The sequence below is a fragment of the Quercus suber genome, unplaced genomic scaffold (assembly GCF_002906115.3).
Source record: "Quercus suber isolate HL8 unplaced genomic scaffold, Cork oak 2.0 scaffold_124, whole genome shotgun sequence".
NCBI lineage: Eukaryota > Viridiplantae > Streptophyta > Magnoliopsida > Fagales > Fagaceae > Quercus > Quercus suber.
The window spans coordinates 482004-509324 of NW_027069588.1; the positions used below are offsets into that span (position 1 = coordinate 482004).

The 27321-nt window shown below is 38.8% G+C and overlaps 2 protein-coding genes and 2 pseudogenes across 8 annotated transcripts; 2 read left to right on the top strand and 2 right to left on the bottom strand.

Moving 5' to 3' along the window:
• The first annotated feature begins 3148 nt into the window (after window positions 1-3148).
• On the top strand, window positions 3149-4110 carry LOC112017064 (rust resistance kinase Lr10-like; annotated as a pseudogene).
• A 1879-nt stretch (window positions 4111-5989) lies between these two features.
• LOC112017059 (malate dehydrogenase, cytoplasmic-like) lies at window positions 5990-8964 on the top strand. 7 transcript variants are annotated; one of them, XR_010629962.1, is made up of 4 exons: window positions 5990-6403; window positions 7438-7544; window positions 8271-8429; window positions 8523-8964. XR_010629962.1 is itself a non-coding variant. In XM_065775972.1 (3 exons), the coding sequence occupies exons 1-3, from the start codon at window positions 6371-6373 to the stop codon at window positions 8705-8707; spliced, it is 264 nt and encodes an 87-aa protein (XP_065632044.1). In that variant the 5' UTR covers window positions 6026-6370; the 3' UTR covers window positions 8708-8964. The 7 variants fall into 7 exon arrangements, 2 of the variants coding, with proteins under 2 accessions (XP_065632044.1, XP_065632043.1); XR_010629960.1 differs by lacking the exon at window positions 7438-7544 and adding an exon at window positions 6854-6928 and having other exon boundaries at window positions 6008-6403; XR_010629963.1 differs by lacking the exon at window positions 7438-7544 and having other exon boundaries at window positions 6002-6403; window positions 8308-8429.
• A 3374-nt stretch (window positions 8965-12338) lies between these two features.
• On the bottom strand, window positions 12339-13381 carry LOC112017063 (rust resistance kinase Lr10-like; annotated as a pseudogene).
• Window positions 13382-23593: 10212 nt separating this feature from the next.
• On the bottom strand, window positions 23594-24085 carry LOC136068593 (uncharacterized). Its single transcript, XM_065775948.1, has one exon. It carries the CDS (start codon window positions 24083-24085, stop codon window positions 23594-23596), a length of 492 nt encoding a protein of 163 aa, XP_065632020.1.
• Between the last annotated feature and the right edge of the window lie 3236 nt (window positions 24086-27321).

Below are 27321 nucleotides of genomic sequence, written 5' to 3' on the forward strand. Positions count from 1 at the left end.
GGAGTACAATAGCATGGTACTTTAGTACTTTACTAAATAATTACTTGTATCTCAAAAAAACTTGAATAAGCTGGTAGCCCATCAGTTGGAACCAAACTTGCGATATCAACATAAATTTTAGCTAAAAATATTAGCATAAGAGAGGTAATTGTTTAATTGAGGAAAACTCGTTGCTTAGAACATTAGACCTCTTAAAAGCCTAAACATGAACTCAAAGTCTAAATGTAATATTACCTTTCTAATAAGAGTAATTATTCAATGTTTAAGAAGTACCACGACTTAGTACTTTCTCGTCTCACATAATAATTAACCCTACTAATTAAATTCTTGATGGAATCCATCATTCATGAGAGAAGAGAGTATCGCGTCGCTGTATTCTAATAGTATCTTATCATTTTTCTACTAATAGTGATAAAAAATTTACACACAATTATTTTTTATTTTCTCTTTCGATATGTGCAATAAAAAGCTAATCCTATTAAAATATTTTTCAGGTACATTAACAACAAAAGTGAGTATTGGTGAGTTTTCCATTGGCCATTTTTGAAAAATTTATAGTAAAATTTTTTTTTCTTCCTAGACTCATGAATGTGTTTAATTTGCAGGTTCCATCTTGGTGTCATTTCTTTCGGTACTAGTAGTATATGCACTCTATCGTGTCTATCACTATGACAAAACAAAGAAAGAAAATCAAGTTAGGATTGAAATGTTTTTAGAGGATTACAAAGCTCTCAAGCCCACAAGGTACTCATATAACAATGTTAAAAGAATTACAAATCAATTTACTGAAAATTAGCAAGGTTTTCAGACCCGGATTGTTCATTGAACCGTAAAAGAGAAAGGTTCAAGGTTTTTGGAGTCGAACCGAGGTCGAATCATGATGACGTCATAATTAATTTAATAATTATTTAAAATATGAATTAATATATTAAATTAATATAAGTAGAAAAATGAACTAAAATAGTATAAATAAATATAAAGATCTAATTTTCAAATGTCTTTTTTATATCACAACCTTCATAAGGCAAATAAAAAATATGAAATCTTAAGCAAACATAAATATTGTTTGATAAAACTCAATATTTTACTTCTTTTTAATCTTTTTATAAGAGTTTATGTCTAAATTATCTCAAGTTATACTCAAGCCCATTAGACCATCCAATCAATTGTTTTATGCCAAAGCCCATTTGAATATTCAACTCTTTATGAAAATTTTTAAAATAAAAAAAATAAACAAAAGCTAGAGGAGTGGCCGGATAAAGACTTAAAGCTTTACAAAATTGATTAAATTACGAGCCCAACGAAATTTTAAAAAGAGTGGTTGACAAAAAGCAAGCGGTCAATCATCTTCAAAGCCTATTCAAACCTACATACTTTACTTGACTATATATATGGTGTGTGGTTGTAACTTGTAAAGAATAGATGGATGCATTGTATCAAAAGTGAAGAAACACTTGTACTTATCTCAGTTTTCAAGAATATTAGAGGCTGTTTGGATGACCAATTCTCATGTCTCAATTCTCAGTTTTCATAACTCAATTCTCAAAAATGGTAGGACCTATAGTAAAATACTCATTTGCCTGCACCAATGCTCTATTTTCATAACTCTGTTTCCAATACTCAATTCCCTACTTTTTGAGTTATGAGTTATGGAAACTGAAAACAACTTTTGGCTATTTTCAGTTTTCAATTCTCAATTCTCAATGGCAAAATTGTAAATACCATTACAAACCCAGTCCCACCGTCTGACTTTTGCTCCCTCTTTATCTCCTTTTCTCCTTTTTTTTTTTTTTTTTTTTTTTTTTTTTTTTTTGTCTTTCACGTGGTTTGGGACACAGCTCTGGTCCTCCTCCTCCTCTTCTTCTTCTTCTTTTCTTTTCTTTTCACTTCTGAGCTTGGTTTTTTTTTTTTTTTTTCCTTCTTTTCTTCTCTTTCACTTTTTGGGGTTGGTTCTTTTTTTTTTTCCTTCTTTTCTTTTCTATTCTCCTTTCTTTTCTTTTCTTTTCACGTTGGTTTTGGGTTTGGTTTCTGGGCTTGGGTTCTTTTTTTTTTTTTTTCTTTCTTTTTTCTTCTTTTCTTTCCTTTTCACTGGGTTTCCATTCTTTTTTTTTTTTCTTCTTCTTCTTTTCACTGGGTTCGATCTTTAGTTCTTTTTTTTTTTTTTTTTTTTCACTGGGTTCGGGTTTCTGGGTTTTTTTTTTTTTTTTTTTCCTGATTGGCCACATTTTGTTGTTGTTGTTGTTGTTGTTGCTGCTGCTGTTGCTGTTGCTGTTTTTGTTATTGTGGTTGAAGCTGGGTTCAGGTCTGTGTTTTGGGAAAGTAACAGGGGTGAAGGAGGGGAAATGAGAACAAAAAAAATTGTGGGGCCCACAAAACAGTTTTTTTCTGACCAAATGACAGGTATGGGACCCACAAATAGTGTGAAAAATATTGAATGATAGAAATTGAGTGATGATGCCAAACGGGTGTGGTATTTAGAGTGATGGGTAATGAGTGATGAGTTATGAGTGATGAGTGATGAGTGATAAGTTATGAAAATTGAGTGACGAAAATTGGGTGATGAAATTTTTGAAGCCAAACAGCCTCTTAATATTCACGTTGGGGAGGGGCAATGAGTCAGAAACTTTTAAACTCATTTTTGTCATTTCCAAGGCTTTGTCATGGTCACACGTGCTAGGCTCACCAAACTAAAAAGCAAAAATAATGTTGAAAGAAGTCATCTACTTAAACTAAAGGCCGGAGACCATGAAGAATGAAACAAGAAGCAGTGAAGAAACAAAGAAGAAGAAGGAGCTGCGTCGTCTGCGATGGGTTAGGTGTTTTTTTTTTTAAAGAGCTTGGCCTGAGCCGTAAGAACCGCTCTCTGTTTTCTTTTTCACTCTCACAATTTGTTTTTGTATTTTTTATATTCAAATTCTTTATGGACTGAGATCAGTTTTCCGGCCAAATATAGTAAAAAAATGGAACCGTGCGAACCTCTAAAACCGGCCACGGTTCTCAGAACCGTACGGTTTGACTGTAGTTCGAGCTGTTTCATGCATTTTTCACATAGAGAGGTTCTTAGAGTTAAAAGAACTGGAATGATGAGGGGTTCGCGGTTAACTGGGTCGGACCGTACGGTCCAATCCGGATCTAAGAACCATAAAAATTAGGACAAGGAGCCTATGGAACAGTGTTCAAAGGAAAGTTTTTGAATGAAATCCATGTAGCCGTGAAGATCCTGAACAGTTCCAAGGGTAATGGGGAAGAATTCATAAATGAAGTGGGAACAATGGGTAGAATCCACCATGTTAATGTGGTTCGCTTGGTTGGCTTCTGTGCTGATGGTTTTAGAAGCGCTCTGGTCTATGAGTTCTTACTAAATGATTCATTAGAGAAGTTCATTTCCTTAGTAGATTCTAACCGTTTCCTTGGTTGGGAAAAGCTATAAGACATTGCTCTCGGCATAGCAAAAGGAATTGAATATCTTCACCAAGGATGTGATCAACGAATCCTCCATTTTGATATTAAACCTCATAATATTTTGCTAGACCAAAATTTCAATCCAAAAATTTTTGATCTTGGTCTAGCCAAGTTGTGTGCAAAGGATCAAAGTGCAGTGTCCATGACCACAACTAGGGGGACCATGGGTTACATTGCACCCAAAGTGTTTTCTAGAAACTTTGGGAGTGTGTCTTACAAATCAAATGTTTACAGTTTTGGAATATTGTTGCTTGAAATGGTTGGAGGTAGGAGAAATGTTGACGTAACCATGGAGAACACTAGCCAAATATATTTCCCAAAATGGATCTACAATTTGTTAGAGCAAAAAGAAGACCTACGAGTCTATGTTGAGGATAATGGAGATGCTAAAATTGCAAAGAAACTTGCAATTGTGGGACTCTGGTGCATCCAGTGGCACCCAGTGGATCATCCTTCAATGAAAGTTGTGGTCCAAATGTTGGAAGGAGAAGGAGATAAGTTAACCATGCCTCCTAATCCCTTTGCATCTACAGGCCCTACAAAAATCAATGTAAGTATGCCTGCAAGGCGTCTGAACCAAGAGTTAGAAGTCATCCTAGAATTAGAGTAGGAGTCCTCGACAACAATAAAAGTTGCCATCATTTTGTACTCAAGGATTGAAACTATTAACTTTGTGGTTATTGATACTCATTTTTGCGGTACATTTTTTACAAGTCCGATTCGACCAAGCCTGACTTTCTTATGGTTTCAATTCGTGTATTATATTATATTTTATTCTTTTAAGCATGGCCCAAGCCCATGTGACTTATGGGGGAAATTGAGGAAGTATGGTTTGGAGGGTATGGGTCGGTTCCTTTCGGACCTTTTGCATGAGTCTAGCCCATACGTGTTACCAAGTGGGGAAGGGACATTGGTAGGACCTCAGGCTCATGAAGGAGGTCTTGTATCCAAAATTTCCACCTCAAAAGAGCTTTTATGCTCTGGGTGACTGTGCCCCTAATTTCCAGCCTAGCTCCATTTTCCACACCAAAACACAACTAACTCTAAGAAAAAGGCTGAATAGCCTAGCTTAATCAGCCACCTAAATGCAATCTCCAAGGACCTGCCATGTCTAGGAAACATCATCCCATGAATTTAGGCTACTTTATTTCCCAAATTATGCAAATGCAAGGCATCCCTCTTACCCAATTAAATCAAATTTGACCATAACTTTTATGATTCATACCTTAGGGTTCAAAGCCTCTTCTATTGACAAAAAACAGACACTTAGAGCACCCCTAGTCCAATACAAAAGGCCTCAATCAGATTCAAAAGGGAGGAGCCACGTTCTACCTAGAGACCTAAAACTTTAGAGCAAAAACCCATTCAACCAGTTAACAATCTCACAAATCCGAACCTTAGGGGAGGAAATATGGGTACAAGGGAGCCTTCCCTCTCTTCCTCACAACTTCTCTCAATTTTCTCTTCTGGGTGACTGTAGGTCGAAGTTTCAAACTTGTTGAACCACGTTTTCCCCATAGAGCTGAAACTTGAGAGCAAAAACCCATCGAGCTAGGAAACATTCTCACAATTCCGAACCTTAGGGGTGGAAATATGGGTACAAGGGAACCTTTTGTCAAAGCACCATTAGCCTTTTGTTCATTATACATTTGGAATTTTGGGCTTGATTCTCCACAATAAACACTTCTAAAGAACCCAAGGGGAGATTTGGGCCATTCTCGCATTTTCGGCCCTTGTCGCAAAACGTCCCCAACAATGGTCAATGTAGGAACTTCAAGTTTTCTTATATCAAGTTTAAGCAAAATTATACTTATAAAAATGTATTGCTTAATTCCTATTAAGATAGTAAAGAATATGCAATCAATTTTTTGTTATTTATAAATGTTTTCATATTAATTTTTATAAAATTTCATAGTTTCGTAGAATAAGGCTTTATTTCCTAATTTTAGATAGGTTTTAAGAGAGTTTGAGTCAAACTTGAGCCCCTTATAAGATTTGTTTAAGAATATATTTTTGCTAAATTTTTATTTTTAGATTAATTCGGTGCTTAACCTGAATGAAGTTTCTCGAACTAGGATTTCCTCGGTGCTTTCCAATATAAATTGGTGGTTGTAGCCTTACGGTATTTATACTCTTCTCTAAATAAATAAATTCAAACTTATCCACAAAAAAAAAAAAAAAAAAAAAAAAAATTCAAAGATTATTAATTGGTTTTTTTTCCCTAATGGATGCTTGAGAACTTTTCGCTCTTCCATAACATTTTCTTGTGATCAAATTAAATTCTTAATATGTTTTTATTTAATTTAAAATTGGTTTTGTTGGAAGAAGCCCACTCAAGCTATGTGTTAATTTCACACAATGCCACATCAACACTATTGCCAGATTAATGTGCAAAATCATTTGCAAGCTGCAATGTTAGAACATTGCAAGCTAGCCTAATCTAAGTGTATATGTGTATGAAAGCTCCCTCCTGAAGACTTGAACCCTGACCATCACACCAAGAGTGTGCGGTGGTGTTATATATATATATATATATATATAAAATCGAAACTTTCAAAGCTCCCACAATTTTTCACGTAATTATTATTATTTTTTTTAAGATTCTTTTTATTTTATTTATTTAAGTTTAATTTTTTTTTTTTAGAATAACCCGACTATTCTATCTCTATCCCGACTCCTTCATTCAGTCATTCTTTAAATCTCTACCCTTCCCCCAAATCCTTAACCTCACGCACGCAATCTCTTCCAAAAAAAAAAAAAATCCTAACACTAATGCAGAAAGAGACCTAAGGGGGCGATGATTGTTGTGAAACTTTGCCACAATTCGTTGGTGGGAAGAAGGGGCTGGGGCTGGGGCAGAGGCTGTCTCTCTCGAAGCTGAGGAGGAGCCAAAGCGAAAGCGAAAGCTATGAATGTTCTGAACCATTGTCACAGTCCCAAGGTAGGTTTAATTTATTAGCAAATTTGTAATTAAGCATATTTAGATCAAGGTTGGGTTTTTTGTTTCTTTTATCTCTGTTTTGTTTTTTTCTTTATATATTAATTAGAAAGAATGCAGAAATTAAGCATATTCAGATCAGGGTTGGGTTTTTTGCTTTGTTGTGAAGGCAATAACATACCTCTAAATCCATGTAAAAGGCAGAAGATAGCTAAAGTTGTTTCTTTTATCTCTATTTTGTAAGCATATTCAGATCAGGGTTGGGTTTTTGCTTGTTGTGTAGGCAATAATATACGTCTAAATCCATGTAAAAGGCAGGAGATAGCTAAAGTTAATGAATTGTAGAGTAAAAGATCATTCTCATTGATGTCCACTTTCATTAAGTGTTGTTTCTCTTACACGTACACAAGCTGTTTAATAAAATTCCTAAGTGATTTTTTGTTGTTGTTCTAGAACTCATAATACATGGAGAGTGGTAAGGAGGAAGATAAGTAGGTAATGTGATGCTGTGTTGTTGATTTAATCAAGGTGAGATGTTTTGTTGGCCTTATTTTCTCAATGTCATATGTTTGATATTGGGATTGGTATTAGTATTGATGGTGAGATTTTGATATGATTCCCTTTGAGAAGTAGGTTTGATTTTTTTAATGATTTATTTTATGGTGGGATTGTGCATTAAGATTAGAGTTTGTTACCCCCAATAACTGCAAAGGAATCAAAGCTTTTAGAAAGTTTTATTGGCATTGATGGTGACATAGGTTTATATAGTAGAAAACAACATTTAGATAGTTTTGGTATTAGTTGATAGTAGTGTACAAATGTTTTTTTTTTGTTTTTGACTGTACCATTGTAACAATAATTTACCATATTGATTATTAGTCTATGGACTAGTGTCACTTTGGAGCTTTAGGGGCCTCTGTTGGGCTGCTATTGCTGTGGACTAGAAGAGTAGTAAAGAAAGTTGATGGGGCTATGGGAAATTATTCAGTTTATGTAAGTTCAAATGTGTGGATGATCAATACAAGTCGGTGTTTCAGGTGCCTATGGTCCCAATTCTGAGCATGACAGATACTTTTGAGGTGTCTATCACTATGGGGTTTTGGTGGAGTCTTGGAAGAGATTTTGATATGATTCCATTTGATAAGTAGGTTTGATTTTTTTAATGATTTCTTTCATGGAGTTTTTTTAATGATTTATTTAATGGAGTTTGTTACCCTTATTAACTTCAAAGGAATCAAAGCTTTTAGAAAGTTTTATTATTTTAATTAGAAAGACGATTCCCTTATAGCAGCAAAATCCAAAATAATAATAATTTATAATGGAAGCCACAAGATCAAGCTATCTTGAGTTACTCTAAAAACAAGTTCATAAAACCCTATTAAATTTGATCAAGAGTGTATGTCAATTGTTTACAAAGTGAAACAACGACTATTGATAATGGTTTCAATATATTTTCCATAGTTTGTCAACTGATTAATTCTATTTTCTATTCAGTTCACGACTTCTTGCAATGCTATTCTGTGATATAATTCTTAATGCAATTGTTTAAATCCGTGGTTTTCTTTGTGACAAGTTTAAATGCCATTTTAGCAGATAATCTAAAGAAGTCCTAAAAATTTTAAGTGCTTTGTTGTTGTTATAATCATTATTATCTTATTATACATTGTAGTCTTTTCCAAATGGTTGGAAAGAATGAAAATTGAAAGAAAAGCTTGATTTACAACAATATGATTGTTGTTGCATGTCCTTAACTATGTTAAGGAACAGGTGTAGATGATTTTCAATTGTATAGGTTAGCGATTCTTTCCTCTAGGCATTATAATATATAGTTTTTGTATCTGTAGCTCAAAATTTTGATTTTGTTCAATAGGGCAAATAGGTTATGCCATTATTCCTATGATTGCAAGGGGAATCATGCTGGGTCCTGATCAGCCTGTGATTCTGCACTTGCTTGATATTGAATAGGCAGCTGAATCCTTGAATGGAATAAGAATGGAAATGACTGATGCTGCCTTTCCTCTTCTGAAAGGTATGTCCCTTATCTTGAGAGCTAATTATAGGTAGGTAGAATTATTCTCTTCCCTCAGGTTTCTTCACTCATGTCATGAATATGGTTCAATAGTTGTGGTTGCTACCACAGACGTTGAAGTGTGTAAAGATGTCAATATTGCCGTTATCCTTGGTGGATACCCATGGAAGAAAATTACGTTAAGGAAGGATATGTTGTCTACAAATGTGTTTATTTACAAGGCTCAAGCTTTGGCCTTGGAGGAGCATGCTACTGTAGATTGCAAGGTGACCATATAAATGAATTTGGAGGAGCATGCTGCTGCTGCTGATTACAAGGCTCAAGCTTTGGCCTTGGAGGAGCATGTTGCTGATGCCAAAACAATTCAAATCACAAGTGACAATTCAAGAAGAGAATAGTTTACATCTTCATATACAATTAAAGAGGAAGTAAAAAAGAATAGTTTACATCTTCATATACAATAGCTTTCCCGTGCATTGCACGAGTTAGCGACTAGTTATTATTATTATTATTGTTATAAAATTATTTGTGTGAATGTGTGCATGTAGTATAAATATAGTATAATTAATTTTATATAATTTAATAATTAAGAAACGCAAAGAGTTTGTTAAGTGTGTGGATTGTTATCATGATATAATAAATTTTTGTTATAAAGCTAGTGATTCAAGGAAAAAAAATAGTCAAGTTAGTGATTGCTAAAACATTAATTAATTGACTAAGTAGACACTAAGTGTATTATTTATGTACGAATGAGTGTAGCCGTTTAGTTAATAATGAATACAGTGTCAATTAGTTGAGGTTTTTTTATTTAGTTAAAAATATTTATATAAAAAAATCACAAATAGATAATGACAACGGCATAAAAATAAAATTTATACACATGAAGTGAAAAATAAAAAGGCGTAAATGCACTTTTAGTCCCTACATTTTGCACTTTTTCCATTTTGGTTCATACATTTTATTTTTACTATTTTTAGTCCTTAAACCAATTAATGCCTGACATTTAGGTCTTTTTTGTCACCCAACTAATAGCAAAAGCTGACGTGGCTGACGGTAGAATAAAAAAATAATATAATCACACAAAATATAATGCCACGTCAGCATATAAATTTAAAAAAATTAATTTATTAATTTTAACGAAATAAAAAAAATAAAAACAGAATTAAAAATCAAAATTCGCATGAATTAAGATCTAAAAGTTTCTTGAACAAGAACACCAAGAACACCAACCCAGATCTAAAAGTTTCTCCCATTGTTTTCTCAACAACCAAACAGTCAAATATCAAAAAGTACATAAGAAAAGAAATGGTGGTGTGTAACCCAGATCTCTTCTTTATTTTCTTCTTCTTCCTCATACATTTCTCAGTTTCTACGCCTCCCATTCTTTTCATCATTATTTTTTCTTTTTATTATTTTGTTGGAAGATCATGCCTTTGTCATGTTCTTTGTGTTCTTTCCATAACTGTTCATGTTCTTTCTCACTTCTCCAGAATTGTTTATGTTCTTCCTCAAATAACTCGTTGCCTAGAAAATTATAAAAATCAATATTTTTGTTTCTCTTCTTGCATTTTCTTAGCAACCAAACATGCAAAATACAGCAATCTTCAAATGAGAACAAAACCCAACAATCACAAAAATACAGATCTCCTGCAAAATCAATCTCCAACAAAGAACCAAACCCAAATCTCCAGTAAAACAACCAAACCCAACAACCAAACTGATTTCCAACAAAGTAAACCTTAACCTTCAAACCCATAAATCTTCTTGGGAAACAAATACAAAAAATCTAGATCAGTAGAATTGTGAGAGAGAGAGGAAATGAATCGTTGATAAAGATCGGGTTAGATACCCAAAGGAAAAACAAACCAAAACCCCCAAAATTCTCAAACCCAAACAAAATCATCAAATCCAAAAACTCAAATGTCTCCCATCATTTTCTCTGGATCAAGAATCCATGGCATCCATTTTTAAAACCTTGAAGATCTGCCCCTTGCTCTGCTCTTTGTTGGTCGAGGGAGAACCCGAAGGGCGAAAGGGCCAGGTTCAAAGATGGACCTAAGCATGTACCCTTCTTCTGAGAGACCAAGTCATTAGGCACAATACAAGCTTGCAAATCAGCGAACTTGTCCACACCTCTTTGAACTCGGACTAGAATCGAAGTCTCTTTCTTCTTGAATGACTCGTGCAAAGTCTTCTGGACTCCACCTTTTCCTTTCTTGAACGCCGATTTGGACCAACCCGAGTTTTCAAGTCGAAGCTCCTCAACTATGTCTCGGGTCTGGAGAAAATCGTCGGTCCACTCATTGGCGATGGAAGTACCATTAAGGCATTTGATGGAGAAGACCATTGGAGAAAAAGAAATAAGAGAAAGCCAAGAGAGGAGTTTGACCCGAGAGGGAGAGGGTGAGAGAGATATAGGAAAATGAAAAATGAGTTTGGCACTGTGTCTGAGTTTAGTGTTTATTGATGATTTTTTGTTTGGTTGACAAGAAAATTTAAGAAAAATTGAGAAAGTTACTACAAGTTTTTTTTTCTTATTCTTTAAATCTTAATTCATGTGAATTTTGATTTTTAATTCTGTTTTTATTTTTTTTATTTAGTTAAAATTAATAAATTAATTTTTTAAATTTATATGCTGACGTGGCATTATATTCTGTGTGATTATATTATTCTTTTATTCTACCGTCAGCCACGTCAGCTTTTGCTGTTAGTTGGGTGACAGAAAGGACCTAAATGTCAGGCATTAATTGGTTTAAGAACTAAAAGTGGTAAAAATAAAATGTAGGGACCCAAATGGAAAAAGTGCAAAATGTAGAGACTAAAAGTGCATTTACCCCAAATAAAAAACCAATAGAGAAAAACACTCTGGGGCCAAATCTAACTCACCAAGTCCACTATAAAGACTGTTATGATACAAACTAACTTACTACACCTCCAACACAAGGAATAGACATTGTATTTGAGCTCTCTACTCCTATTGCAATTGCTGAACCAGCCTTTAGAGTTCACGGCAATTTGGTGTACCAAGTCAATCGCCAACCACCAAATCAAACTTCTTATGAGAAATTATTCGTATCACCGGAAGGATTGGTGATGTGGTCCTCCCAACTAATGAGACAATGCCATCTATGCAAATGTGTGAGTGAGCTCTCTAATCAGCACAAGGAATAAAAATAAAAAATTACCAGGTGATGTCACATTTGCTTAAATAACATAATTTTATTATTTGAAAGGTCAGAAAGGATCACATCACTAGTCCTCCTAGTAAACTTAATAATTTCTCCTTAATTACCTCAAAGCCACTTGAAGATCTTGCAACATCTCCGTGATTTCACAACAGCAATCCAACGTCATAGGTTGTGAATCTGGTGGTGGTAAATTCGTCTCAAGTATGTGGTAATTGGAGAGGTTGAAAGATGATTTGGTTTTGGTAAAGTTTTCTTAATAAAATCTATTGCCACATTTGTTTTTCTCTAGATATTAGGGTTATTTTCGTTCTTAGAAGCTGGACAAATCAATGGTTAATTGGCTATATATAACTAAATTACAAAAGCAAAGTCACTTGCTTTCAATAAGAGGTTTGCTCGATTGAAACTCAAACAAAGACCAGGCGAAACTTTTTGTTCAATAAAATTTTAAACTACTTGATTTTAGATCGATTGATCTTGACTATACTCAACCAAAATTCTCCATACTTGCACAGTAACTAACAACTCTCATTTTTTACTTCATCCTTGATTACCCCAAATAATTACAAATGACATTGAAAATAATTACCTTAAAACATCGTCATTGCAAGTAAACTTTTGTAGAGATTACAACCAAATTTGTTATGGAGTTAGCCAACACCAAAAATACCTAACACTTTCCCATGTAAATCAACCCACTAACATATCACCTAGTTTGCATTCAAAATTGATCTGATTGGCTTGATTCACCTGATTGAATTGATGAACAAGTGGGATTTAAGTTGTCTCCTACATCCCCTGATGATAGGAAATGCTTGGAAGGCATTTGTAAGCATTCAACTTCTCCTTCAAGCATTTCTACAACTTTGTTCATTGATGGACGATCACTAGGCTTCATTTGAATGCACCATAATCCAACCATGATCATCCTCTTAACTATTTTCTTCTCCTTCTCCATAGCATCTTCCATTACTATCTCATTTCCTCTGCTAACTTGGTCATAAACCCAAGTTGGAAAGTAAATTTGGCTTGAATGGTTTGCAAATGCATTTAAGTTCTTTCTTCTACTAGTCATTTCCAACAATAACATGTCAAAACTATAAACATCAGCTTTATAGGAAACACCTCCAATGTTCTTATAGAACAACTCTGGAGCCATATATCTTAGTGTTCCTCTTGCAGCAGTCAAAGGCACTATACTATCATTTGCAGGATAAAGTTTTGCAAGCCCGAAATCAGAAACTTTTGGGGTGAAGTTCTCATCAAGAAGAATATTATGAGGCTTGATATCAAAATGCAAAATTTGCATGTCACATCCTCTATGTAGATATTCAATCCCACGAGCCACTCCAAGAGAAATCTCATATGTTTTCTCAATACTTAAGGGTATACTTCCTTCTTGAGAAAAAATGTATTTGTCAAGAGAACCATTAGGCATGAATTCATATATAAGACCACGCTTTGATCCCTCAGCACAAAAGCCAAGAGTTGCACCACATTCACATGGTGAATCCTTCCAATTGTTGCAACTTCGCTAATAAAGTCTTGGCCATTGGCTTTGGAGTTACCCAACATCTTTATAGCTACAAGAGGGCCACTTTCAAGCTTTCCTTTAAATACAGAGCCATAGCCTCCTTCGCCCAATTTGTCCTTGAAACTTGTGGTCATCTTCCTAATTTGTGAGTAGGAGTACCTAATTGGCATGAGATTATTTTGACTTTGTAGAAATTCTTCAACAGCGTCATACATTGATAAATGTCTTCTACGCCACTTATATATCAAAAAAGCAACCACACATGGAGTCCCAAATAAAACTTTTGCTGCAAAGAATATCACCGCAGGATCATCATCGAAAAACCCATGAGGAACGAGTGATACTGTTAACCGTTATCAACGGGTAATTACTTCCTTGAAAATTTACTTTTAATTGCAAGGTAAATCCTTTTTATTAAGCACGAATAAGCTTTGTTTCATGTATATATAGTACCTAGCTTTGTTTCATAAGATTCACATCATCCTATGATTCACAAAGATTATTTGTGCTTAATAAAAAGGATTTACCTTACAATTAAAAGTAAATTTTCAAGAAAGTAATTACTCATTAATAATAGCACCTAAAGAACAACACCTAAATATCGTATCTAAGTTTTGCCTTATAAAAAATTATGTAATTTGGCCGAATATTCTTCATCCTCCATTTTGAAAGAAATGATCTTGCGAAAAGAAAAAGGAAAGTAAGAAGTTCTTACCGAGGATGTAGGACCCATAAGAAACAACTGAAAAAAAAAAAAAAAAATCCATCAAAATCAAAAGAAGCAGTTGGCATGGTTTGGGAGTAAAAGGCCAAATAGAAACTGTACATAAACAGCGACACTTTTAACATTACCAGTTGCCATGCCTTTCCCTTTTTTTTTTTTTTTTTTTGTGAACAGGCTTACACCTCTTCGGTAGATGAGAAAGAATCTAATGCATTGATATTCTCCTCTTATAGTATGTGAGTGCAAATATGAGGAGGAGCATATATACAAATATATACAATGCATTAGCTAATTATCACTAATAATTCAAACTTTTATTTTATTTTTTTAATACATCAATAGTTGAGAGTGAGAAAATTTGAATCCTGAATTTATCCATTAGAAACATCAAATAATATCAATTAGTTGAAGTACAAGACTTTGGGCATCCCTACTTTAATTTGGCTTGAACTTTTTTTCTTTTTTCTTTTTTAAATTGAAACATAGATATTTGGTTTGAGCTAATTGATTAAAGCCGTCTCAACAAAATAGAATTTGGATGGTAAAATGGAGATCAAGCACATGGTTATTCCTCTTGCTACATGCGTTATCATCAAACACAATTCGTACAATTACCTTTAAAAAAAACACACACACACACACACACACACAACTCGTGAATGCAATTCTATTTTCTTAGTTCTATTCGATATTATCCTTCAAATAAGTTTTGAGAAAGTTTCCTTACCTATGTATATGTCATATTGCAAGTATAAGCTGTATAGTCTGTCCCAGAATCCTGCTGCGACAAAGAAAAATAATCTCATCAGACTTTGGGATCTTAGATTAGGAACCAAGTTAATTATTATACTGCTATGCCTATGCTACAATAAATTAATATATCCCATTTTATATATCTTGTTACGTTGGTTTGATAAACAGTATATACGCACCTAGAAATTTCTTCAAGCTAGAAGTTACAAGTTGGTAAAGTATATCATATTACAGTGTTGTGGACTGAGTCAGGCAAAAGAGGATGAAAAAGAATGTACCAGAAATGTTTTGTGAAAATACAGGAAAAGTTAGTGACAGTGAGAAAGAGATGTGCAAACCCAGAAAGGAAAGTAATTGTGAACACACATGTAATTAGAGAATGGAAAGTGTTATATAACTTATCTCGCATTATTTACGCACCATTGTAGGCGCATTGAACACTGTTATCGTCATTGTGGTAGCAATAGGTTCCTCTTTCGCAAAAGCTTTCACAAATACCATAGAGCCATGAAATCTCAAAACCATATTCCAATTCATTGTGGATGTCTGTATAGGAAATATTTGGGTCATCATTTCTTGGCCACGATGTCCGAAACATCTTCTCTACTTGGCACGAGTCCCCCACATCGATTGCATTCGTTTTGCCAACTTCAACATATCTATACCTCTTGGAAGAATGAGATACATAATTAGAAGAGCTGTCATTATTGCAAGTTGAAGTGTCCAAATACAACGAAGAATTCACCGGTTTTTCACAACTCATCAAAACCAAACCCCGTGATAATTCAGGAAACTTCTCTGACTTTGTCTTCTTCATCTGATACAAGGTATATGTAGACGGATATGAGACTTGGGAACGGAAATTGATGAAGCTGAGAAATTCACCAGTGAGTCACACGATGCCTTCGTGCTCGAACGTAAACCTACACAATACAAAGAAGAAAACCTATCAAAGGGCACCGGTGTGGTGCCGGCCAAGTACCCTCCGAAGGTTAAGTCAGAAAGTATTCTCACAACTCTAGAGTACTAGAGAGAGTAGATAGTGCGTACCTCTATTGGTGAGAGTATTGGGGCTTTTATAGTAGTCGAAAGTTTTTCCTCTTAGACTTGGCATCCAAGTCCTTTCCTTGTAGAAATCATCTTTTTTAGAGTCCGAAACGTGGTGGGCAGATCTTCTCCTTATAGGCAAGATCTTCACCAATACATGAGAATTCTAGAGTCCAAGTTGCGCAAGGACTCTTCTTAGGGTTTTACAAGAATGGGCCAAAGTGTTCCCACTAAGGGGCCCAACAGACCCATGGCCGACCAGCCCACCTTTCTTCCCTCCATCCACATCAGGTCCGTCCACTCAAGACCTTGTGTAAATAATGGGCTCGTCTATTCTTTAGTTCGCGGACCATAGTTAGCCCGTACATTCACTTTAGGCATCCTAGCGCGTATTTTCTCCCTTTCAGTTGCCCCCTCACCCGATGGGTCCGTCATAGATAAGAGAACGGACCCATGGGGTGACGGTTTTAAAACCTCAATCATGTTTTCATGACACCTAGATCCGTGAACTTACCTCCGTACATTGTCAGATCAGGAGTTAACACATTTATGAGCCGTGCCAAGTGTCATCCTGTTAATGGTCATTGTTTTGGAACAAGGTGTCGCTTCATCTTCTGTGCATATCCTTTATAAATATCGACCCCTCCGCCCCTCATTTTTCCACTTGTTGCTGAAAAAAATTGTCAGAGCGAGTCCGTCACATCTGTCAGAGAATAGTCCGTTTACTCCCATACCCGTCGTCTGCAAAATCTTGCTTACTCCGAACTTTTGGTAAGTAGTCTCCTATCCATCATCTTTTAATTTTAATTATTTTTTTATCTCCTTTTTAGACTTTATGCGCCCGTCGTTCTTTCCAATCCCGCCAGAGTCTTAGGTTTTGTCATTACTTGTAGGCCATGTCTAGTGCGTCGAGTAATCAGTCGATTGTCCGTGATGGGGCGGACTACAAAGAGATATACCCGTCAGGTCCCAAAGACCATGACGCCCCGAGCAAGGAGAGTAGTCCGTCATCATCCTCCTCGTCCTCAACAAATGAGGGCCTGGAGATGATCAAAATACAAGAGGGTTCAGCTGACGACGAAGAGCCGATAGTTAGATCCATCGTGGGAGCTGATGGACTTAGGGAGTTCATCATGCTTCCAGAGTGGACGGTGCACGCCTTCACGTCCACTATCAAAGAACCCAACTTTAATACCCTTAGGGCCCGTTACCAAATCCCAGACCACATCCCACTTCGTCTACCCTATATGTCAGAAAAATGTTATTACGAAGGAGTTGACGGAGTAAGTGTGTACGAACAAGTGCTCAAGGCCGGCCTGAGATTTCCATTAAATTCGTTGCATCGCGAACTCTTAAAATACCTAGGTATATTCGTCAGCCAGGTGTCTCCTAATGCCTGGAGGGTTTTCATCGCGATGGAGGTTCTGTATGGAGCTATGTCGGACGGTGGGAGAAGGCTTACGATAGAGGAGTTCCTCCACTGCTACCGTTCGAATGAGGGGCATGTATAGCTTTATCCCTAGGAGCCCCGTCTTGAAAGTTATTTTTGAAACCCCAGACTCAAATAGAGATTGGAAGAGCCGCTACTTTTTCATCGAAGGAGATAATTGGACGTGTCATCCAGGGGAGACGGACTTCATGCCCGTAGACACAGTTTGGGGCGTTTTAAACCCATCTGGTATGGCCCGTCGTAAATGACTCCGTGCAGTTTAATAATTTTTATAATGTTTTTAACGTCCATCCTCTTTGATGCAGTTCGATGGCGTCCCCAGATTACCCTCGAGGAATTCAGTTTCCTTGAAAAAAATTTTGCAAAGACAAAGCCCGAGGAGTGGACTTGGGCCAAGCTCGTCAACCTCAACACCATCCATTAGTATTGTGACGGGCCCGAACCAACCCCGTCGGCACTAAAGTACGAGAAGCAGACCCGTCTACGTAAGTCCGTTGCCCCTATTACCTATTTTTATCGTCATTATTATTATTATTTCTTAATCCGTCTACATCTTTTAAAGATGGAGGATGCAAAGAGGCGAGCAGCTATAAGACTTCTGGCTGCAAAGAACAAAGAGGCTGGAATGGGCCCCATGGGGACGGGCTCCAGCAAGCAGAGTCTAAAGAGGAAACTGCCCGTGAAGGGTGACCGTGCCCCAAAACAGCCCAAGATCCCCTTGGAGCCAGTCGTCGGCTTGATGGCTGGGGGGAATAAGTCGGTCACTCCAATCAAACATGGTGCGGGCAAAGGCCTAATGACGGGTCCGTCTGGCAGCCAGAAGAAGCCACCCGTCCTGCTTCGTGAGGACTCCAAGTATGCCCTCGAGAGGTTGTCGTCCATTATTACTACCGACGACTACGAGGATTTGGGGAATCACTCGACGGAGGCGATGGGGGAGATGGGCCTCTTCAACATTGCTCAGGTAATTCTTCCATTGTCTTTTGGTCTATCTGTTCATCACTTGCTGTCCTTAAATATTTTACTTATGCATTTTTTTCTCCTTCAGGCTATGATCATGATGAAAGGCATGATGAGACGGTGTCTCAATCATGAGACAACTATTGGCCGGGTTCGTGAGAAAGCCAAGGCGATGGAGGAGGAGCTGCTTGATCTCAAGGCCTGGAAGGTCGTCTAGGAGAAAAAGCTTAAGATGGCCGAGACGGCCCGGGATGAATGTATCCAGCTGACAAACAGTCTAAAGAAAGCCTTAGTGGAGAAAGACGATGAGGTCTGTCAGGCGAAGGAGGATGCGATACTCGAGTACCATGACTTCGACACCCTCATTTCGGAACTCAGTCTGGTTTATAACGACGAGTTTGACGACGCCCTCCATCAGGTGAAGGCATTATACCCGGATATAGACTTGTCCGCCGTCGCCGTCATTGCCCCCGAGCCATCAACTGTTCAGCCCGTTCAGTCTGAAGATATTGATGTTCTTTTTGACAAGAACGTCCCTCTCCGCGAAGCTCTTATAGATCAAACCGTTGTGGACAGCCAGGCTAAGGATGTTCGGGACCGTCCTGCTGAAGAGAAAGAGACAGCAGTAGAAGACTTGTAATAACTTAGTTTTATTAACTAATCTTTTTTTTTTTTTTTTTTTTTTTGTATCAAGTGTAGAACAATTTTTAATACCCGTCATGTTTATGGGGTTTATATGAACATAGACCGTTCACTATGTTTACATTCTGCAAGGTCCGTTGACCTTTGTTTTATCTTTGTGAAATGCATGTTTTTTATTTTAAAGTACATTTCATGTTAAAATGAACTCCGTTCTGCTTATGCGATTCTTTCGTCCTCCCTTCTTTTTATTTATTTATTTTTTTTTGAAGATAATCCGTCTAGCCTTGCGGAATTAACTTATCCGTCCTTTAACCGTTTAACCAAGGGTCGTCATCCCTTAAGATGATTTGTCCGTTCGTTGGACTTTTAGAATTACCATTCGTTTTAGAATGATCCGTTTAGTACGTGGGCTTAGCCCGGATTCTAAGTTCTATCACCCTTTGGGGATGTTCCGTCCATCTTGTGGTCGTTATTTTTGGCCCGTCCATTATGTGGATTTTAAAAGAGTTGCAATCTTTTTTGGGATGATCCGTCCAGCTTGCGGACGTTATTTTGGGTCCGTCCATTATCTGGACTTAGTACTTACCATCCTTTTAGGACGATTCGTCCAGCTTGTGGACGTTATTACTGGTCCGTCCATTATCTGGACTTAGTAGTTACCATCTTTTTAGGATGATCCGTCCAGCTTGCGGACGTTATTTTGGGTCCGTCCATTATCTGGACTTAGTACTTACCATCCTTTTAGGACGATCCGTCTAGCTTGTGGACGTTATTACTGGTCCGTCCATTATCTGGACTTAGTAGTTACCATCCTTTTAGGATGATCCATCCAGCTTGTGGACGTTATTACTGGTCCGTCCATTATATGGACTTAAGATTTTCATCCTCTTGGGATAATCCGTCCATCATGTGGACAATATTTTTAACCATCTGTCATAGGATTTAAGATTTCATCCTCTTGGGATGATCCGTCCATCATGTGGACCATATTTTTAACCGTCCGATATTGAATTAACTAGATTAAGTAGGAGAAATTCAGTAGAGTCTGAAAGAAATCTTTATAGGAAAAAAGGTGCCTACCCCCTTGGGCTTAAAAAAGCACTGGTAGAAAGATTTGTTCAAAGTAAAGCAAAATAATGGAAATAGCTGTTCGAAGTAAAACTACTGAAAACTTTAGAAATAAACTGGAAAGTTGGGGGGGGGGGGAGGGTTGATGCCCTTTATGTCGTCTCTATTGGTAGTATCTCCGTAGGTGCTCTGTGTTCCACGGGTGTTGCAATTTTTGTCCGTCCATGGTTTCGAGGTGGTAGGTCCCCCTCCTTTGCCAAGACAAGATCTTGTAAGGTCCTTCCCAGTTGGGGCCAAGTTTTCCTTGTGAAGGATCTTTAGCCGCTCCCATAACCTTCCGTATTACAAGGTCCCCGATTTGAAAATCTCTATGTCTGACTTTGGAGTTGTAGTATTTTGCCATGAGATTCTGGTATCGGGCCAACCTTTGTTCTGCTGTAGCCCGGACTTCGTCGACCAGGTCTAGCTGTAGCCGCAAAGCCCATTCGTTCTTATCATCATTGTAGCTCTCCACTCGATAACTTGTAAGCCCTATCTTTGCTGGAATGACAGTCTCGCTCTCGTATGCTAGCCTGAATGGTGTTTCTCTCGTGGGCGTTCTTGCCGTTGTACGATATGCCCACAAGATACTTGGTAACTCATCGGGCCAGATGCCTTTTGCCCCCTTGAGCCGGGTCTTGATGATTTTGAGCAGGGACCGGTTCGTGACTTCAACTTGCCCATTCGCCTGCGGATGTACGGGTGATGAGTAGTGATTTCTGATGCCTAATTCCGAGCAGAAATCTTGGAATGCCTTGTTGTCAAAATGTTTTTCGTTATCGGAGACGAGTACCCTTGGTATCCCGAATCTGCATACGATATTTCTCCATACGAAGCTCCTTATGTTTCTCTCCGTGATAGTCGCCAGGGCTTCCGCCTCCACCCACTTAGTGAAATAGTCGATCCCTACCACCAGAAATTTCAGCTGTAGTGCAGTCGTCGGGAGAGGACCCATGATGTCTAGCCCCCATTGGGCGAACGGCCAAGGGGCCGTCATGGGTGTCAGCTCTTCGGTTGGTTGCCTAATTAGGTTGCTGAACCTTTGACATTTGTCGCAAGTCTTGACGTAGGCTTGTGCATCCTTCTGCATTGTAGGCCAGTAGTATCCTACCCAGATCAATTTGTGTACTAAAGACTGTGCCCCCGAATGGTTTTTGCAGATACCCTCATGGACCTCTCTCATTACGTAGTCTGCTTCCTCGTGGCCCAAACACCTTAGGTATGGTCGTGAGAATCCCCTCTTGTATAAGACGTCATTGATTATTATGAATCGTGAAGCTCGGACTTTCAGTTTTCTTGCTGCGTCTCTGTCGTCTAGAAGCGTGCCTTCCTTCAGGTAGGCCATTAGCAGCGTAGTCCAATTGTATTCAGGATTTACTTCCTGCACTTCTGCCCTATTGTTAATGATTGAGGAATTCTGGATAAACGACAAAACCTGATCGGGGGCCATCATGACCTCTGCAGAGGCGGCTTTTGCGAGCCGGTCAGCATATTCGTTTTCCTCCCTCGGGATTTGGACGAATGTGAACTGAAGGGTGTCGATCCGTCTCCTGACCTCTTCCAAGTATTTCTTCATCTTTTCCCCCCTACACTCATAGGCGCCGCTAATCTGACTGACTATTACCTGCGAATCGTAATGTACAACCATGACCTCAGCGCTTGCTGCTTTCGCCAGGTCTAATCTGCCACCAATGCTTCATACTCGGCCTCATTATTGGTTGTTGGGAAGTCCAGCCGAATCATACACTTGATTTTCTCTCCGTCAGGGGTTTGAATTACTACCCTGGCGCCCCCAGCTTGCTTGTTTGATGATCCATCAGTGTGGATGTTCCATTGTCTGAGGGCTTGTGGCTCCTTCTGCTCTGTTTGCATGTATTCGGCGATGAAGTCTGCCACCACTTGGCCCTTTATTGCAGTTCGCGGTCGGTAATGTATGTCAAATTCGCTCAGCTTTATCGCCCACATGGCCATTCATTTGGCTGCTTCAGGGCTGCTCGTTGCCCTTTTTAGGGGTTGATTCGTTAGGACAATGATGCTGTGGGCTTGAAAGTATGGTTTGAGCTTTCGGGCTACAGTTACCAATGCAAAGGCGAGCTTTTCCATGTGGGGGTACCTCTCTTCAGCCCTCCGGAACCCCTTGCTTATGAAATAGACGGGTCGCTGAGTTCCTTCCTCTTCTCTTACTAGGGCCACGCTCATTGCCACCTGCGAAACTGCTAGGTATAAGTAGAGGTCTTCTCCTGGCTTGGACGGGCTGAGCAAGGGTGGCGAGGCGAGGTATTTCTTTAGGTCTTCAAATGCCTTTTGGCACTCATTCGTCCACTCGAATGATTTCCTTAAGACGCGAAAGAACGGTAGACACTTGTCTGTTGCTTTGGAGACGAACCTGTTCAAAGTAGCAATTTTGCCGTTTAAGCTTTGCATGTCCTTTACTGTTCTTGGCGGTTCCAGCTTCATGATGGCCCGTATCTTCTCCGGGTTGACCTCTATTCCTCTTTAGGATACCATAAAACCTAAGAATTTTCCCGCCGTTACTCCGAATACGCACTTGCCCGGATTCAGCTTCATGTTGTATGATCGTAAGGTATCGAATGTCTCCTAGAGGTCGCTTAGGTGATCTTTTTTGTGTGGGCTCTTGACCAGCATGTCATCGATATAGACCTGTACGTTCCTTCCTATCTGATGCGCGAACATTTTGTCCATTAACCTTTGGTACGTTGCCCCAGCGTTCTTGAGTTCGAATGGCATCACCTTATAGCAAAAGAGTCCTTGGCTGGTGATGAAGGACGTTTTCTCCTGATCAGATTCCTCCATCTTGATCTGATTATAGCCTGAGAAGGCAACCATAAAACTTAGGAGCTGGTGTCTGGCCGTAGAGTCGACCAACACATCTATCCGTGGGAGGGGGTAGCTGTCCTTTGGGCACGCTTTGTTAAGGTTCATGAAGTCGACACACATTCGCCACTTCTCGCTAGCCTTCTTGACAATGACCACGTTCGCTAACCACTCCGGGTAATATACTTCCCTAATGAAACCCGCTTTGAGTAGTTTTCTGATCTCCTGCGCTATCGTTCTGTCCTATTCGTGAGCGAACACTCGCTTTTTCTGTCGGACGGGTGGGGTTGAGGGGTTCACGTTAAGCTTGTGTACTATGACAGAGGGATCGATCCCGGGCATGTCTTCGTGGTTCCATGCGAAAACGTCTTGGTTCCTCCTGAGGAATGTTGTGAGGGCCTAGCGCACCGGCTGGCAAGCCAATGTTCCTATTCTGGTGGTCCGCTCTGGTTTTGACTCGTCGAGTGTTATCTCCTCCATCTCTTCGACCAGTTCTGCGACCATCCGCTGTTCTTCTACGCACATTGTTTGATGATGGTCTTCCATTTCTAGCATGGCAATGTTGCATTCTCGGGCAGTTACCTGATTCCCTAGCAATTCCCTAACCCCATAGTCCGTTGGGAACTTGATCATCAGGTGGTATGTTGATGTTGCTGCTTTCTAGGAGTTAAGTGTAGGCCGTCCGAGAATACCATTGTAAGCGGATGAGCAGTCCACCACGAGGAACATTACATTCCTAGTGAGTTCTCGCGGGTAATCGCTCACTGTTACCGGGAGTGTGATGGAGCCTATTGGGAATACCCTTGTCCCTCCAAAACTGACGAGTGGAGCACTCGTCGGTATCAATCGTGCTCTGTCTATCCCCATTTGCTGGAATGCTGGATAGTATAGAATGTTTGCTGAGCTGCCGTTGTCGATTAATACTCAGTGGACATTATAGTCCCCCATACGTATGCTGACAACCAGCGCGTCGTCATATGGATGATGGAGTCTTTTTGCGTCTTCTTCAGTGAATCCAATGATAGGGCTTTCCACCCGTGCGGTATTAGGCGTAGAGCCTGTTAGATGGACGTTCAGGACCGATCTAAGGTACGTTTTTCGAGCTTTTTTGGAAGAACCAGTAGCCGCAGTCCCTCCTATGATCATCCTTATGTCTCCGATGGGGGGTCTAGGACGCTCGTTATCCCGTCGGGGGGCTGGCTCTTGGCGATTGAGATCCGCTTTCTCTTTGTTGACGAATTTCTGCAACTTCCCTTGTCTAATGAGGACTTCAATCTGCTGCTTCAGGTCATAGCAATAGGTTGTATCGTGGCTGTGATCTCGGTGGAAACGATAATATTTGTCTCGCGACCGTTTGCTTAGGTAGCTCTTTAGTTTCCCTGGGAACGTCAGCGTTCCCTCGTCTTTGATTTGCATCAAAACTTGGTCAATCAGGGCGTTTAGAGGGGTGAAACTTGTGAACCTTCCTCCTAGGGGCTTAGGGCGCCTTTCGTCCTTTCTGTCTCCTGTCCTTGGTCTTTTCTGCCCTTGATCTTGACGCACGTCCGCTTACCGTTCCCTCTTCCTGAGCTTTTCCTCCTGTGCTAGTAGCGCGTCTTCCGCGTTCATGTACTTGGTGGCCCTGTAGAGTATCTCTGACATGGTTTTGGGGTCGTTTTTGTATAGGGAAAACAAAAACTTGCCCTTCCGCAACCCGTTTGTGAAAGCCGCCACTAGTATTTTGTCGTCGGCTTCATCGATCGAGAGCGCTTCCTTATTGAAGCGAGTTATGTAGGATCTTACGTCTCGTCCTCTCTCTGCCTGATGCTCATTAAGCATGCCGGGGATTTCTTGTACCTGTGTCCCCTTATAAAGTGCAAGGTGAACTGAGCGCTCAATTCTTTGAAAGTGCTGATGGAGTTCGACGTCAGTCGACTGAACCAAATTCTTGCAGGACCCTTCAATGTGGTTGGGAAGGCCCTACATATGATTTCATCCGGTACCCCTTGTAGATGCATCAAGGTCTTGAACGTCTCTAGGTGGTCTAGGAGATCCTTGACCCCATCATAACTCTCTATCTATGGCATCCGGAATTTGTGTGGTAGGGGAAAGGAATTGACGGGGCCGGTGAATGGAGAGTCGGTTTGGTTCACTAGGTCGTCCAGGTCACTGGACACTTGTCCCTTTAGGGCGTTCATCATGACCTCCATCTGTTCTTTCATCGCCTGCATCTCCGCGAACATAGGCGGAGGAGTCGCATCCATGAGGGATGGGAGGCTCGTGTTTTGTCGTTCTGGCCTGCTTGGGGCGTTGCTCCCTTTAGGCCCTTCTCAGTCTCTTTCCATGGCGCTGGTACCTTCCTGATCCTCCCTCCGGTTGTTGGGTGCTGTGTTTCTTTGACGCAACTATTCTTCTAGGTCATGATTTTGTTTGGTAAGGCGCTCCACGACCGCAGTGAGAGTCCGAACTTGTCTTTCGAGTGCGGTTGTGGGTAGTTCCTCTCCTTGGATGTTGTTGGTTGTTGCCATCGAGCGAGTGAGCACCATGCAACCCTTCTATCTCAGGGATGAAGCAACGTCTGACTACTTTCTTCTCAGTTCCCCACAAACGACGCCAACTGATGAAGCTAAGAAATTCACCAGTGAGTCACACGATGCCTTCGCGCTCGAATGTAAACCTACACAATACAAAGAAGAAAACCTATCAAAGGGCACCGATGTGGTGTTGGCCAAGTACCCTCCGAAGGTTAAGTCAGAAAGTATTCTCATAACTCTAGAGTGCTAGAGAGGGTAGATAATGCGTACCTCTATTGGTGAGAGTATTGAGGCTTTTATAGTAGTCGAAAGTTTTTCCTCTTAGACTTGGCATCCAAGTCTTTTCCTTGTAGAAATCATCTTTTTTAGAGTCCGAAATGTGGTGGACAGATCTTCTCCTTATAGGGAAGATCTTCACCAATACATGAGAATTCTAGAGTCCAAGTTGCGCAAAGACTCTTCTTAGGGCTTTACAAGAATGGGCCAAAGTGTTCCCACTAAGAGGCCCAACAGGCCCATGGCCGACCAGCCCACCTTTCTTCCCTCCGTCCACATCAAGTCCGTCCCCTCAAGGCCTTGTGTAAATAACGGGCTCGTCTATTCTTTAGTTCGCGGACCATAGTTAGCCCGTACATTCACTCTAGGCATCCTAGCGCGTATTTTCTCCCTTTCAGAAATTATATGGATTGAAAGAATAACTCGGTGTGGAGAAGTACTTGTCCTTGTTTATACCTGAATCCACCACCCGGATTGTGTAGTTATTGTAATTGATTTCCTCTTGTACGTAGTATTTTCCTCCAAATAAGTATAGCATGGTACGATTGTTCTCACACGATAGTTCATACCTTAAGTCCCCGCAGTTTTGTGGATCGGTCTTCAATCGAAATGGAAAGCTTATGTTGTGGATATTGCCCCAGGAAGAAGGGGCACTGCAAGTTGGATGCACTAATACAAAAGCAATAAGGGCCGTGAGTCCTGCAGTCAACGATAATCCTCTTGCCATTGAGGTAGAGAGGAATGCCATAGACAAAAATTACAAAAACTTCTTTCTTTCCGTGGTACTAAAAGTATGTTCAGCAAGAAAGTAAAAAACAGACTTCCACTTAAAGATAAGATGAAGCGCAAGTTCGTGGTAGCGGAACAATATCAGTTTCAATATCACAACCAAAATATCTGCCGTTAGCACATACGTCATCTTGATAAATTATTTGAAAGTTACTAAAAGAAAATTTTCTTTTACATTTTGTTCTTCGGTAATTTTCTACATTTTATTTTATTTGACAGCTATTAAGTTTTTATTTTTTATTTTTATTTATTTATTTTTTTTGAAAATGGACAGCTATTAAGTTATAAGTGATGTTACCAACACAAATTTTTTATGAACTATTAATTTGACAAATTTTTACTAATTTTTAATTTCTCACATGGGCCATCACTAACATCGTTGTTTTTATTTTCCAATAATCACTTATTATATCATCAGTTTATAAATTATTTTTGTAAAATAGTTTGCAATTTTAACATTTTTCTTAAATTAATTTTCTTTTTCATTTTTATATTATTTTTTTATTATTTGATAATTCCGATAGTTACAATAGGGTATGGGATATCTCATAATTTTATTTATTTATAGTTAAATTAATTAGGCATAGCACACTTGTTATTTATCTCCCAAGTTTAAAAAGTTGAGTGAGGACATGATCTTAACGGCTACAAATTCTACATGTTGCGGTGAGAAAGAAATGATGGAGGCAAATATAACGGAATTCTCACATAAAATTTGTAAAACAATATCTTTTTAGTATTAATTTTTTAAATTTATATGTTGTTTTGAAGTTATTTATGGATGCAGTATTTTCTTTAAAATTGTGTTTGAGAATCATGATTTTTGTATTTAAAGTCGTGATTTCAAAACACGATTTATGCCAACTTGGTTGAAATTTAAGTGAAATCTTGTTTTGAATACATAATTTAAATATTTAAAATCATATTTTTAAAAGACAATTTTAGAATACATTCCCAAATCATTTCAAAATAGTGCCAATTTAAAAAAAAAAAATAAATAAAATTAAAAAAAAGAAGAAGAAGATACCAATTTGTTTAAATGCAAGAAATTTTGACCTTGAATGTTATAAACAT

Bases quoted from the DNA above. Each gene is read 5' to 3' on its own strand.
- LOC112017059 (XM_065775971.1), top strand. From the start codon at position 6,371: ATGAATGTTCTGAACCATTGTCACAGTCCCAAG. The intron at 6,404-8,365 runs GTAGGTTTAATT...GATATTGAATAG, and splicing joins ACCATTGTCACAGTCCCAAG to GCAGCTGAATCCTTGAATGG. The intron at 8,430-8,522 runs GTATGTCCCTTA...ATGGTTCAATAG, and splicing joins TGCCTTTCCTCTTCTGAAAG to TTGTGGTTGCTACCACAGAC.
- LOC136068593 (XM_065775948.1), bottom strand. From the start codon at position 24,085: ATGCAAATCAAAGACGAGGGAACGCTGACGTTCCCAGGGAAACTAAAG.